The sequence below is a fragment of the Ursus maritimus genome, unplaced genomic scaffold (genome assembly GCF_017311325.1).
Source record: "Ursus maritimus isolate PB19 unplaced genomic scaffold, ASM1731132v1 scaffold_2, whole genome shotgun sequence".
Lineage (NCBI taxonomy): Eukaryota > Metazoa > Chordata > Mammalia > Carnivora > Ursidae > Ursus > Ursus maritimus.
Genome location: NW_024424452.1, coordinates 86,899,522 through 86,911,881, shown reverse-complemented (window position 1 = coordinate 86,911,881; position 12,360 = coordinate 86,899,522). Strand labels below are relative to the sequence as shown.

The window sequence follows — 12,360 nt, the reverse complement described above, 5'->3', positions numbered from 1 at the left end:
CAGCACCTTGGGGCTCTAATTCCATCTGGTCCTTGACTTCTGGGGGATGAAGTTTGGGGTCCCTAGAGCCCCAGGAAGGACCATGGCAATGTGCCCTGTTAGGTGGACATCAAATGACAGGTGACTCTGGGGTAGACAGGATGGGACATAATGGAAAGAGGGTACTCAAGGAAAAAAACAAAGGTTAAAAGCAAAGAGCAAAAAGCTCCCTTTTAAAGAGGGGAAGAGAAACTAAGAGTCTCAGCGGAGAGAAAGCAATCAATATGCATGGAGAGGCAGGTTAATTAAATATGGATAATGCAATCAGCCCACATGGGCACCTTGAAGAGGAAAGAGAAAAGCAAAAGCAATACTCACTGTCTTTGACCAGTCCTCATGGCCTGCGGGTCTTTGCCAACTGGGTGGTCAGAGAGGCTGCGGGTTAAGGAGTTCTGGGGAAAGAGTAGATCTTTCTTTTAGCAGTCAGATCCTTGATGGGTGAAGAACATATGTGCATGAATGCACAGGCACACTCGTGCGTGCACACACACATATACACACGCATGCATGCACAACACACCTCCCACCACTTGAGCCGGGCAGCAAGCAGCCCCGTTGAAAGCTCTTCTCTCTGCTTGTCACATCCAGTAAATACTGAAGCAGCCTACACCCAGCGGGCGGCGGCTCAGCTCCCGGGCACGGTCTGCACGCCCATCCTCATTGGCAGGATGCAGGAGGTGCCCCTGAGCAGAGCTCGCCTGGCACTCCTCCCATACCTTCCTCTTCACTAACCTGCTTCCTTGCTCCTCTGGCTGCAGCTCAGGGAGAAGTCCCCACAGCCCAAAGCTGCCTCCCTCTGCACCCAGAGGCTGTGCAGGGGGCAGCAAAGCCGTAGGTATTAACTCTTTCCGGCCACCAATAAGCTGAAAATAAAGTGTCCAGGGGGCCCTCTTCTAATGAGCTCTGCTGCTGGCTGAAGGCTCGTTGCTGCTCAGGGAGCAGGGAGCATAAAGATCTTGCCCCAGACAGCTGCTGACAGCAGGAGCCAAGCCGAATCAAATCTCCTAATGAGCCAGGAGGAGGGGGGCTGTCTTGCTGGGTGTGATGTGATGTGATAAATGCAGAGAGCAAGAAAGCTACGGGGCAGGTCACACATCTAAATTCCACCCCCTTTCTCCCAATTTCTATTGTGCTTCACTACCAAGCCAAACCACACAGCCCTGAAATTACCCCCTCTGCCACATCTCAGCTGTCCCCCTTACTCGACGGAGGCATTTCTCCCCCAGTCTGTCTCTACTCCCACCCCCCAGCACCAAACACACCACTCCTCACTTCTTAATGAGAAATTTCCACCTCCTCTGCTTCCTCAAAACATGTATATTTCCAACTCTGTGCTCCTGGTTTCTCCTACAGTGGAAATTCACCTCTCTCCCTCCTCCATCACCTAGCAACTTCCCCCTGCTTGCATTTGTTATGGAGTGAGACTTTTCCCTTTGTTCTGCCCAATCTGCACATTATCCCTAATTTTTCTGTCTTCTGCAATTTTTTTCTTCCAAACCATCTTACCCACATAGATCTTCACACTGCCTGTTTCAGTTCCAGTGCCTGTCTCTTCCTGCTTGCCCTAGTACAGTAGTTCTCTGAGTATGGTCCCTGGACCAACAGCGTCAGCATCACCTGGGAATGTGTTAGAAATGCAAATTCTCAGGCCCCACCCCCAGACCTATAGAATCAGAAACTCAGGGGAGGAATCCTAGCCTCCCAGGTGATTCTGATGCATGCTAAAGCGTGCAAACCACAAAGCTTCCCTTCTCCCCATTCCACTCCAGTCTCCTGCTCCCACTCAGGAACTAGCTCCAAATGCACCTAACCTTTACTGCAAGTCATTTTGGACACCCGGAAGGTGGCATTTGCTGGCGGCAGCAGAAATCTCTATGGAAAGTGATGGCTTGATACTAAGAATATTAGATTGCATTTGTTTAACCTTTTATAACATAGAAAGCATGTTCATGTATTGTTACCCAACAACCCTATTCCATAGCCAGAGAGAATATTCTTATCCCCGAGTTACAGATGAGAAAATTGAGGCAACTCAAGGATCAGACTTGTTTTCTTAGAACTCTTACAGCAGAGCTCTCCCCACCACGTCATGCCAGGACCCAGAATTATGGGCAGATCTATTGGTGGCATAACCTGCATTCTCGCAGTGACATGAGTCTGCCGCAACCCCACATTGCCTGACGATAGGATGAAATAAAAAGTCTGATGCTGCCTCCACAGTGACTCATTGTCTCTCTCGCAAAATGTCCACAGCGTGTCTCTGTTAGGTAAAGGGAACTCAGTGTTATGAAATGAGATGCAAAAGAAATGTTTCCCATTTTTCAGAACCCCTGCCTTGAACGCCGACGCTAGCCAGGGTTTAGAATTGAAGCATAAAGAGAATCCTTTGCTTCTGGACTTTTTCTTGATACACCGCACCATACGAAACAGGTTCACATGTAAACCGGGATAAAAGCCCATTGATAAGCGCTTCCCTAATCCAAGATTAGGTTATACGGTAAGGTGGAGCCTCCCCGATTCCATGCACACAGCCATTGTCCAACAAGCCCTCAGAATGTGCTAGACGCTGGGCTAAACATTGCACTGCTGTTAACTCTTGCAACAAACTTACAAGGCTGACATCTTTATCATCCCCATTTTACAGATGGAGAATCAGACAAATCAATTACAAGTGGCAGAGCTGGTGCCTGATACCAAGCTTCCTGTTCCCAACCCTTGCTCTGCCCCTTGCTTTAACACAAAGGTGGTTCAAAGGCACTCCTTGTCCAGTGCTAAAATAGTAAGAAAAAGGCCCCCCTCCGAGTCTCATGCTGCCCCATCTGGCATCCAGGATTTAAAGGCACTGAGGAGATAGGGCAGGGCTGAAGAGGGGCCCAAGTCTCAGGTGGGGGCTGACTAATATTAACTGGGCATCAGAATCTTCAATTAGCCTTTGGAGAAATAATATAATCATAGGAAGTCAATAAGCCAGCCCGTATGTTTAAGGAAAGATATAATCATCAATAAACTTTTAAGAAAGAGCAGGAATATAAAGAGCAGAGGGACAAGAGTATGAGGATATGCATCTAGCATGAGTCAAAAGAAGAAATTATAACTTTTTTTTAACCAAAACATTCCCGAACACCAAAGCGTAACCACACAGCACCCTCGTTTGAGAAGCACAGACCTAGTACAGGCCCCCTCTCAGGGGAGGCCTCTAAGTTAAATCTTCCTTTCTATAGAGGCAGGTGCATAAAGAATTCCAGAGGCTGGTGAGGGGTTGGTGGGAATTTAGCAGAGCCCATGGGGTAAGCATTCGTCATGGTCTCCTTTCCTGAAGGAGACAGCTAGGCAAAGGCAAGCAGGCCGGAATGCTAGTGAGAAAGGCACTCACCTGTTTGGACTCTGTGCCTGTGCTTATAGCCCTGGCGCAGGATCCAGAGATTTGGATTCTTTTCTGGTTACTGCTCCTGAGTTTCTGGCTGGAAACTGGGCACAGGATGTCTCCACTGGTGGCGACACATGGTTTTTTCCAGGAAAACAGGCATTACAAGCCCTGCTCTGGCTTCTCAGGCTGCCCTGCACCTCTCAGCTCTTCCCACTCTCTGTTTGCTCCTCCTGGGAAATCCAACCTTCCCAGGCCTGGGCCGTTGCATCTCTCAGGCTTTGGTGCTCAGTCTTGCCTCTCATTAGCTCCAGACCGGCTTTTCCAGGGGACAGCTAGACAACGCCATCCCTCTCAGACTCTCAGACGCAACTGTGTCAGAAACAACCACCTTTCCCTCCAAATCTTCCCTTCCTGCTGGGCTCCCTATGCTTGCTCATGACATGACTCGGTCCTAGCCCCTCGGGGTAATAAATACAGGTACTTCTGGCTTCTTTTTCTCTATTGCCCTGTTGAATTGATTTTTAAAACTTCTCGTTATATTTCTGAAATATTTCTCAACTTTATCCCCTCCCATCCATTGACACTGCCATTCAGAGATTATTGGGTACCCACTCCGTCCTAAGTAACTGACCCTCCTGCCTCCATGTCATTGCCTCCCCTATTCCCTGTAAAGCTCCTGGCACACTACACTACCACCAGAGCTACCCATTGAACAGGTACCATAAATGGTCTTGATAGGAATTTTTGATGGGATAGCAATTTGTCCTGCCTGACATTCTAACAATTCGATCCCATTTACCTCTCCAGTCTTATACCCATCGTGCATACACGCATGCACACACAGGCCTGATTCCTCCACTGCCCCTCTGTCCAGAATGTTCTCCCCGCCCCCGGATCTGCCTCTTAACTCCCAGCTCCTTCTCTAAACCTAATACCTCCAAGATAAAAATTCTCCTTTCCAAAGCTTTTCAGCACGGCCTCAGGTCAGAAGGAATCCCTCCATCCTAACACCACCACATTGCTGTGTGACTCTCTGACAGCCCGTAACATGATCTGTAGTTGATCCTTATGATTTATGTTTTCTGATCCTCCCAAATGACTACATGTTCCACAAAGACAGACTCTAGGACTTACCTTGCTATCAATTCCCATTGCCTCGTAGGAAGCAGGTATTTAATAAATGGCAGCTGCATTTGATTCTGAGTTCATGAAAAAAATCTGAAAAATCACCAAGGATTCCTTATGGCGGAAACACTTTAGACTTCTGCAGTCTCCGGGTCAAGACTGAAATCGGTCTAATGCTAATGACTCTCAGGGGCAGCAGCATGGGCACCGAAGGCATTTGCAAACTATTGTTCCCCACAACCCGGTCAGGGCAGAGTGGAATTAATCAAGAGCAAAAGGAGCACCTGGCATTGTCACACAGGCCACAAAAATGTAATTAAATTGAAGATAAAGGGAATTAAAGTCTGCAATATAATATTTTTAAAAGCCATGTTAGTAGAGGTGGAGGTTTATTGCCAAACGCCCCCTGTGTGTTTATTTAATCAACATGCCACCTAGGACAGTACCATATTAAAAGCTTTTAATAAAACAGTCATTCAGATATTAGATTTGAATTCTGGTCAGCATGCTAAAGCTCTTCCACAAATCTTTTAAAAGCAATTTCCACTTTGTAGCTTCCTAGTAACAGCAGAAACATGAATCAACATATGCTGCATTGATTTGGGGTTTCCATGGAGATTGGAAGGACACAGGGAAGGGAAGGACAGAAAGAGGCCACTCGGCCCAAAATTCTTAAAAAAAAAAAAAAATACGTCTCGATTTCATTCCTCTGAGTATTAACAGCCTCATTTCCTGCTCATCAGTTCAAGCATCCGGATATTTAATTTGTAATAACCCTGCTCAACTTCTCACAAGGAACATTGGAGGGGTCGTGGAAAGAAGTCAGTAGTCAAAGGTGTCGGCCCATGAGGTTTGCAAAGAGAACCGAACAAGTACACGATCTGGAATGGGAAGAAAGGGCCGCTGGTGCTAACTCTGCCGATAACTAGCCCTGTGACACTAACTACCTTAACTAGCTAGCTATGTGATCACTAACATAATGAAGAGCTTTGAATTTCAATTTCCTCTTCTGTAAAACCCAAATTACCTGCCCTGTCTATTTTTCAGAGTGATTATAAGAAAGAAATGAAAAAGTCTGTGGGAAGGAGAATGCCTTGCAAGTTCTAGTCCACTGTACACCCTACCAGTGGCGGCCCCCGACTTACGATGGTTCCACCTACGATGGTTCCCCTTGTGATTGTCTGACTTTACCGTGGTGAGAAAGTGAGACGCATTAAGTGGAAACCACACTTTGAATTCTGCATTTTGCTCTTTTTCCCAACTGGTGATATGTGGCGATATCGGGATGCTCTTTCGTGGTACTGCTTCGTGGCAGCGAGCCGCGGCTCCCAGTTCGCCACTGATCGCGAGAGTCAGCAACTGATACACCTTTACAACTACCCTGTACACTTACAACCATGCTATTTTCCACTTTCAGTGCAGTACTCAATAAACTACATGAGATATGCAACACTTTATTTTAAAATAGGCTTTTGTGTTAGATGATTTTACCCAACGATAGCTAATATAAGTGTTCTGAGCGTGTTTCAGGTAGCCTAGGCTGAGCTATGATGTTTGGTAGGGTAGGTGTATTCAATGCATTTTCAACTTACAATTGTATTTTCAACTTCTAATGAGTTCATTGGGACATAACCCCATCCTAAGTCGAGGAAAATCTGTATTATGCTTGGTGATGCTCTGAGCTTCCCTTTAAATGGAATTTTGCCAACAAGCAAGTATATGCAAAAAGTTAAAAAAAAAAAAAAAAAGATAGATTGCTGATTTAGTAGGAAGTAAACTGACCTGGAAAAAAGAAGAGCGGGTTGGACAGGCCTGAGTTTTCATCCCCACTCTGTAATCTTGCAGATCTGTAACTATGGGCACATTACTCTCCTTGAGTCATTGTCATCGCAGGTAAAATGAAGATCACAGGACCAATGCCGTAGGCTTGTTAAAGGATTGTTATACGGATTTACTGAGGCTTTCACGCAATGCTTGGCAAATGGCAAATGACTGTGCAGTGTGAGCCACTAATATTAGCTGTCTCATCTGCTTCATCATCTGTAAAATGGGAATTAGAATTCCTCTCCTTCCCTACTTCACACGGAGGATTACTTGGAAGACATCTGCTCAGCTATTTGATAAACTGCTTCAGAAAACGCATTAAATAAATACAATGTTGTTATTTAAAGATTCATGTTTACTACCTGCTAACAGAGGTGACACAAAAATGAAACACGTTTGTGAGGATTTTCAAGTGTCTAGGTGGAGAGGGGGTGACATGTGTTTCTGTTACGTTTTTATTTCTCTTTTGTTCCTCTCAAGCCTTCATTTGTCTCCTTGCCACTCATTGCAGCCTTTTTTTCTACCTCTTTTCTCTCTTTACTATCTTTATACTTCTCCTTTTAAGTGCGTCTAGAAGGAATTTTAAAATTAAACTTCAGAGACTTTGGAGTCTAAACTGAAATTGTTCCTTAGGTCTCCTAAAATTAAAAGGTACACCAACACAGGGCAAAATGACACAAAATCAAGAGACATTATAGGATTATAGGAATTACAGGACTGTCCCTCCGACAGTGGTCACCAGCATTAGACATCTATGTATTTAAAGAAACACATCAACCAAATGCAATATGTGGAATATATTTTGGATCCTGATTCAAATTTAAAACCATAAAAAAATGTCATGAGACAATTTAGGGAAATTTGCACACCTATTAGATATTGATATTACTGTGATATTGATGTTGAGGTTGTTTTTTTAAGCAACTTATTAGTTAGAAATACATTCTGAAATATTTAGAGTTGAAATGATATGCTATCTGGAAATTGCTTCAAAATCATCTAGGGCAGGAAGCGGGAGGTAGTACATGGGTGCCCACTGTTCTTTTCTCTTGACTTGTGTATATTTGAAATTGTGTGTAAAAATGTTATAAATAGTGTGACCACTGACAATACGTGCTTCAGTAAAATGAGCCTACAAAGTGTAACCTTTTAGTGCAGGGAAACTGAAATATAGAAAGAGGCAATTAGAATGGGAATTGATTTCCTGTATTGTAAGTTTTCCTCCCCATGAATAAATCCGTTTTCAGAAAAGCCTTTTATTTGACTTCTAGGGAGCAGGTGCCAAAATTCACAGAGATTTAGAATGGGTATGACTCTTAGATATCACCTACAGAAATTAAATTGTAAAGAATTTGCCCAAGGTCACATTTCTTTTTTTCTTTTTCTTTCTTTTTCTTTCTTTTCTTTTTTTCTTTTTTAAGATTTTACTTATTTCTTTGAGAGAGAGACAGAGATAGCAAGAGAGAGCATGAGCAGGGAGGAGGGGGAGAAGCAGGCTCCCCAATGAGCAGGGTGCCTGACACAGGGCTCGATCCCAGAACCCTAGGATCACGACCTGAGCCGAAGGCAGACGCCTACCTGACTGAGCCACCCAGGCGCCCCCCAAGGTCACATTTCTTAAGTCATGGCCAGAACTCCAAGCCAGAGCTCCAGGGGAGCTCCTTTCTTCCCACTGCTGAGCTGCCCACCCACACATCCAGAATCTAGGGCGATAAGTCAACCTTAGATGAGGATACAAATGATAATCTGCCAGCTTCCTCCCCAAACCTTCTCCATTCCTATTGTAACCAGAGCCTTAAACAGTACACTTGGTTTTTACAAACTAGCTTTCTAGTGGCCAGCAGCCAAAGGACCGGAAGCCACAATATAGGGAGAGAGGGCAACAAGCACAATTCTTCACACACCCCCAGCCCGAGCTCCTGTTTCACCAAGATAATCGAGCCCTCAGGTCTGAAATATTTCAACCTCTTTCCCTGTCTCCTCGCCTCCAAGTCTATCCACATTTACACACACGCTTACTTCCTATCCACCACTGACAGATGTGTCTACTCAAGGTAAACCCTTCCTCCTCTGGCCTTGAGCCCCTCCTTCCCACCTGCCCTGCTTTATCAACCCTCTATCTTTATTCTGTCCTTCTCCCATGTTATTCTATGCTTACAAATAAAAATGGTTCCATTAAAAAAAAAATTCTCCTGGGGGGCGGGGGGCGGCAGTTTCCTCCTTTTGTCAGCAAAGCCACCTGAAAACATTTCCTGTTTCCCTACTTCCTATCCCTTCATCAGACCTTTACAATTTGGCTTCCATCCCTACCATTTCGCTGAAAGAGCGACCTCTATATTGTGAGGCTCCGTGGTCCAATGGTCCTTGTCCTTGTGGACCTCTTAGCTGCATTGCCATGGCGACCACTCAGTTCAGGCACCTCCACGCCCTTGACCTCCTTAGCCTTACATCTCCTAACTGGCCTTCCCCTTGGTCTCCTTTGCTGGCTCCTCCTCTGCCCACCCCATAATGCTGACATTCTCCTGCCCTCTAACCTTGGTTTCCTGTGCTTTTCTCCTTAAATGCTCCTTGGGCAATCTCATCCTTGCCCATAGTCCCAACTACATTGGGTATACTGACCATTTCTGAATATTTTCCTCTAATTCTGGTCCCTCTTCCAATTATATAGATTCTTATGGCCCATGGATTGCCAAACACACCCCTCAAGTATCCCACAGGCACAAGTACAAACACATCTAAAAATTGAGCACAACATAGTCCCTTCTTTTCCTGACCCATTTTATCCCCCACCCCCATCCCCCATGTCACCTCCCACACACATACAAATCTTCTTCCTGTGGAATTCCTGGTCTCAGTTTCTGACACCACCATCAACTGAGTAACTCAAGTCGGGAATAGGGAAGTAAATAGACAGGACTCCTTTTTTCTTATCTCCTATAGCCAGCCAATTACCAAATCATACTGATTAAATCTCCCTCACAGGTTTCACATCTGTCCCCTCCTCTCCGTCCTTACTAGTACTGCTCTGTTTCATGTCCTTCTTCATGGTCCCTGGTTCTTGTCCTCACCGTCTTTGGTCTCTCTGATCCAGACATGCTTTTCTACATCAGAACATGGTGTGATTAGGTGCCTGCAACTCTCTTCTCCTAACTGGACTCTGAAGTCCCTCAAGGGCAGGAAAGTGTATTCATTCATTCATTCATTCATTCATCCATTTATGCAACTAACATTTAGGTATCTCCTATGTGCCAAGCAATGTACGGGCATAGTACATTACCTATGCACATTGCATACGTGAAAGCTATGTTTTTCATCTCTACATCTCCAACATCTAGCACAGTGCCTGACACCAGAAGATGCTCCATAACTGAACAGGTGAGTGAGACCATGTTTAGAGCAGGATGCTGGCACGGAGAGGCAGCTTAAAGTCCTAGAAATAGCACAGGCTCCAGTGTCTGGTGACAAGGGTTCAAGTTCCAGCTCTGCCCATTCATGGTTGGATCACCTCAGCTGAAGGCCTTGCTTTTTTACCTGAAATCAGAATTCCTAAGGCCATGCCAACCTCCTGTTTTATTGTAAGAATTCAGTGAGATATATAAGCAAACATGGATTGTACATTATTCGGTCTCATGAAAACACAAAGTCACACTGACAGCATCGGAGTCACAGAAAGCAGGGGCCCAACACCAACTGGGGGGCGGGGTTGTAGGCTGCCGAGGAAGGGGCAGCAGGCCAGACAGACAGAAGCAGCAGGACCTAGTTTTCAAAGCCCTGGGGCTGTGATATCAGCTCGAGGGGCCGCTACAATTGCAATGTGGCTCTCTCCTCCTATCTCACAGTGCCAGGGCACTGGTTATCAATCTCTTCCCCTCCTTAGGCAGTGACAAAAGCTTTACCACTTGCCATCAGGGTCTACAGCTGTGGGCAGAAAGCAGCTTCGGCCCTCTCCCCTCCTCTGAATATAAAACAAGCTCTTGCTAATCCTCCATTTTCAATGACTTCAGCCAATGGCTTTTATGTCCTCCCAGCTCCATTCTGGCCAGCCACTTAAGAGTCACGCAAAAAGGAAACTCCATAGCCGTCAGACCGGGAATGGGCTCTGGCTCGGGTGCAGGGATTGTGGTGGGAAATAGTGGAGTGGAGCCCGGGGTACCTCCAGGGACAGCTCTCCCACTGGGATCTGCTCCTCTCTGCACAGAGCCCTCAGGGAAAGGAGGTGACTCGCTTTTGTGCCTGTGCGGGGTGCACATTAATGTCTGCACTGGGGGCAGGGGGAGGGGCCGGGGCTGTGTGGGTGCGCTCTAATGCACAAAGATGCTGAGCAAATTCTGACACTTTTCCTTGTGAGGCAAGGCCTGGTCGGAATCTACCTTAAGTCATTCAGTTTTTCTGAGGCCTTCTTCCTTCTATGACCTTTTGTTGAAAAATTCAAAAGGCTTTTGGAAATTCCATACACAGCACAAATAATAAAGGCCCTAATGAGAAGGCTGACACGGCCTGGACAGTGAAAAATATCCTGATCCCTGAGGCACAGATGGGAGCAAGGAGCATTTCTAGCATGTCTGGAGATGTAGGTGTTTGGACAAAGAGGAAATTAAAAAGCACAAAACAGAGAGCCTGGGATCGGATAGGCAGCACAAAAATGATAAGCCATGAAGTCATTACACATCACAAAACTCACCTTTATACAGCACAGTCACAACCTACAAACTGCTTTCACTTCTCTGGCTGAATTTGATCAAGTTTCTTAGCTTCCATGAGCCTCAGTTTGTTCTGGGAAGTTGAGAAGATGAAACAGCATAATGTAGGGAAAATACCTAGCCAAGCTGTCCGGCACACTGTGATCACTGGGAGCTACCATCATTCCTTTAGTTTAGCTCACAAACACGTCTGGAGGTAAGCTTGGTGCTTGCTCCTGGGCCCATTTTACAGAGTACAAAAGCAAAGCTGTTCAGTAGCCCTGAGTGAAGGGCCCAGAGTAATTCCACTAATGGCCCTAGGGAGACTTGAACCCAGGACCCCCAGGCTTTTCCCTACTCTACACACATTTCGGCAGATTCAGTTGCTGCTCTGTACCCATCACTGAGATCCACATTTGGAGGGTTTTTTTTTTTTTTAATGGAAATATGATGGGTTTCGCCAGCCATCCACCCACTCTCACTCAATCCCCTGGGAGTAGCTGGCATTTGTGAAATGGCTATCATTAGCTAAGGAACCGTGATCTACAGGTCAGAGTTAACTCACCCATGAAAGAAACACCTTGGCCTCAGTAGCAGATTTAGTTCAACTAGGCAACAATTAGGAGAAAGTTTTCAGATTCTTTGTGTGTTAGGCACTGGGTGAAATTAAAGAAAAAAAGGGCCTGCCGGACCAGGTCCCTAGGGGGAGCTTACTGATGCCTGGCCATGGTGGGGACTCCAATCCCTGCCCACCCCAGTCCTATCGACCTTCGCCAGGAAACCTACTCTGAGGATTGAGCAAATGATTAATAAAAACTAGTTTACTGGGTTGATTGAGTGCTCATGAGGTTATCATTCCCAGAATAATAACAGCCATCAATAGCATAATAAATACCACATTGCACATTTACAGCTTTGTGATTTCCCCAAACACGTATAGGCTCTCATGATAACAGCTATCTCGCTTCCCCACTTTCCAGCACCCCCTCCATCTTCTAAGAAAACCCTGAAGTTTTTCAAATCTGTAGGAACAAATAATCCAAAACTAACCCAAGTTGCAGGCTGTGGTAGGCTTTCCTTATTTCACTGGGTTGAAAGCACCCCAAGATCAGGACTTACAAGGACATGAAAGCCAGATTTTCAGTATGCGTGTGAAACAATGGATTGAGAATGAGTGGCTCTAATACAGAAAGAGAAAAGCCACTCTCCTCCTCCATGCCTCCCACAAGTCACTACCGAGACAGCACTCAGAAGGACCCATTTAGCTGATGCCAGGGACTCATCACCTCCTTTAAGTGGCAACGGTGCTCTCAACTCACTGCTTAG

At 45.7% G+C, this 12,360-nt stretch overlaps 1 protein-coding gene across 4 annotated transcripts in view; it reads right to left on the bottom strand.

Annotated features, from left to right (window-relative positions):
* The window catches only part of RGS8 (regulator of G protein signaling 8), a 130,099-nt gene that overhangs the window by 27,255 nt on the left and 90,484 nt on the right, over positions 1-12,360 (bottom strand). For 3 of the 4 annotated variants that reach the window (XM_040636306.1, XM_040636309.1, XM_040636310.1), the window contains exon 4: positions 358-431. Coding sequence is in view for 2 of the 4 variants with exons in the window: in XM_040636309.1 (XP_040492243.1) it covers positions 358-377 (20 nt within the window). In the remaining 2 variants the exon portion in view is untranslated. Of the gene's footprint in view, positions 1-357; positions 483-12,360 lie in introns of those variants that run through there. The other variant, XM_040636308.1, reaches the window with a different exon arrangement.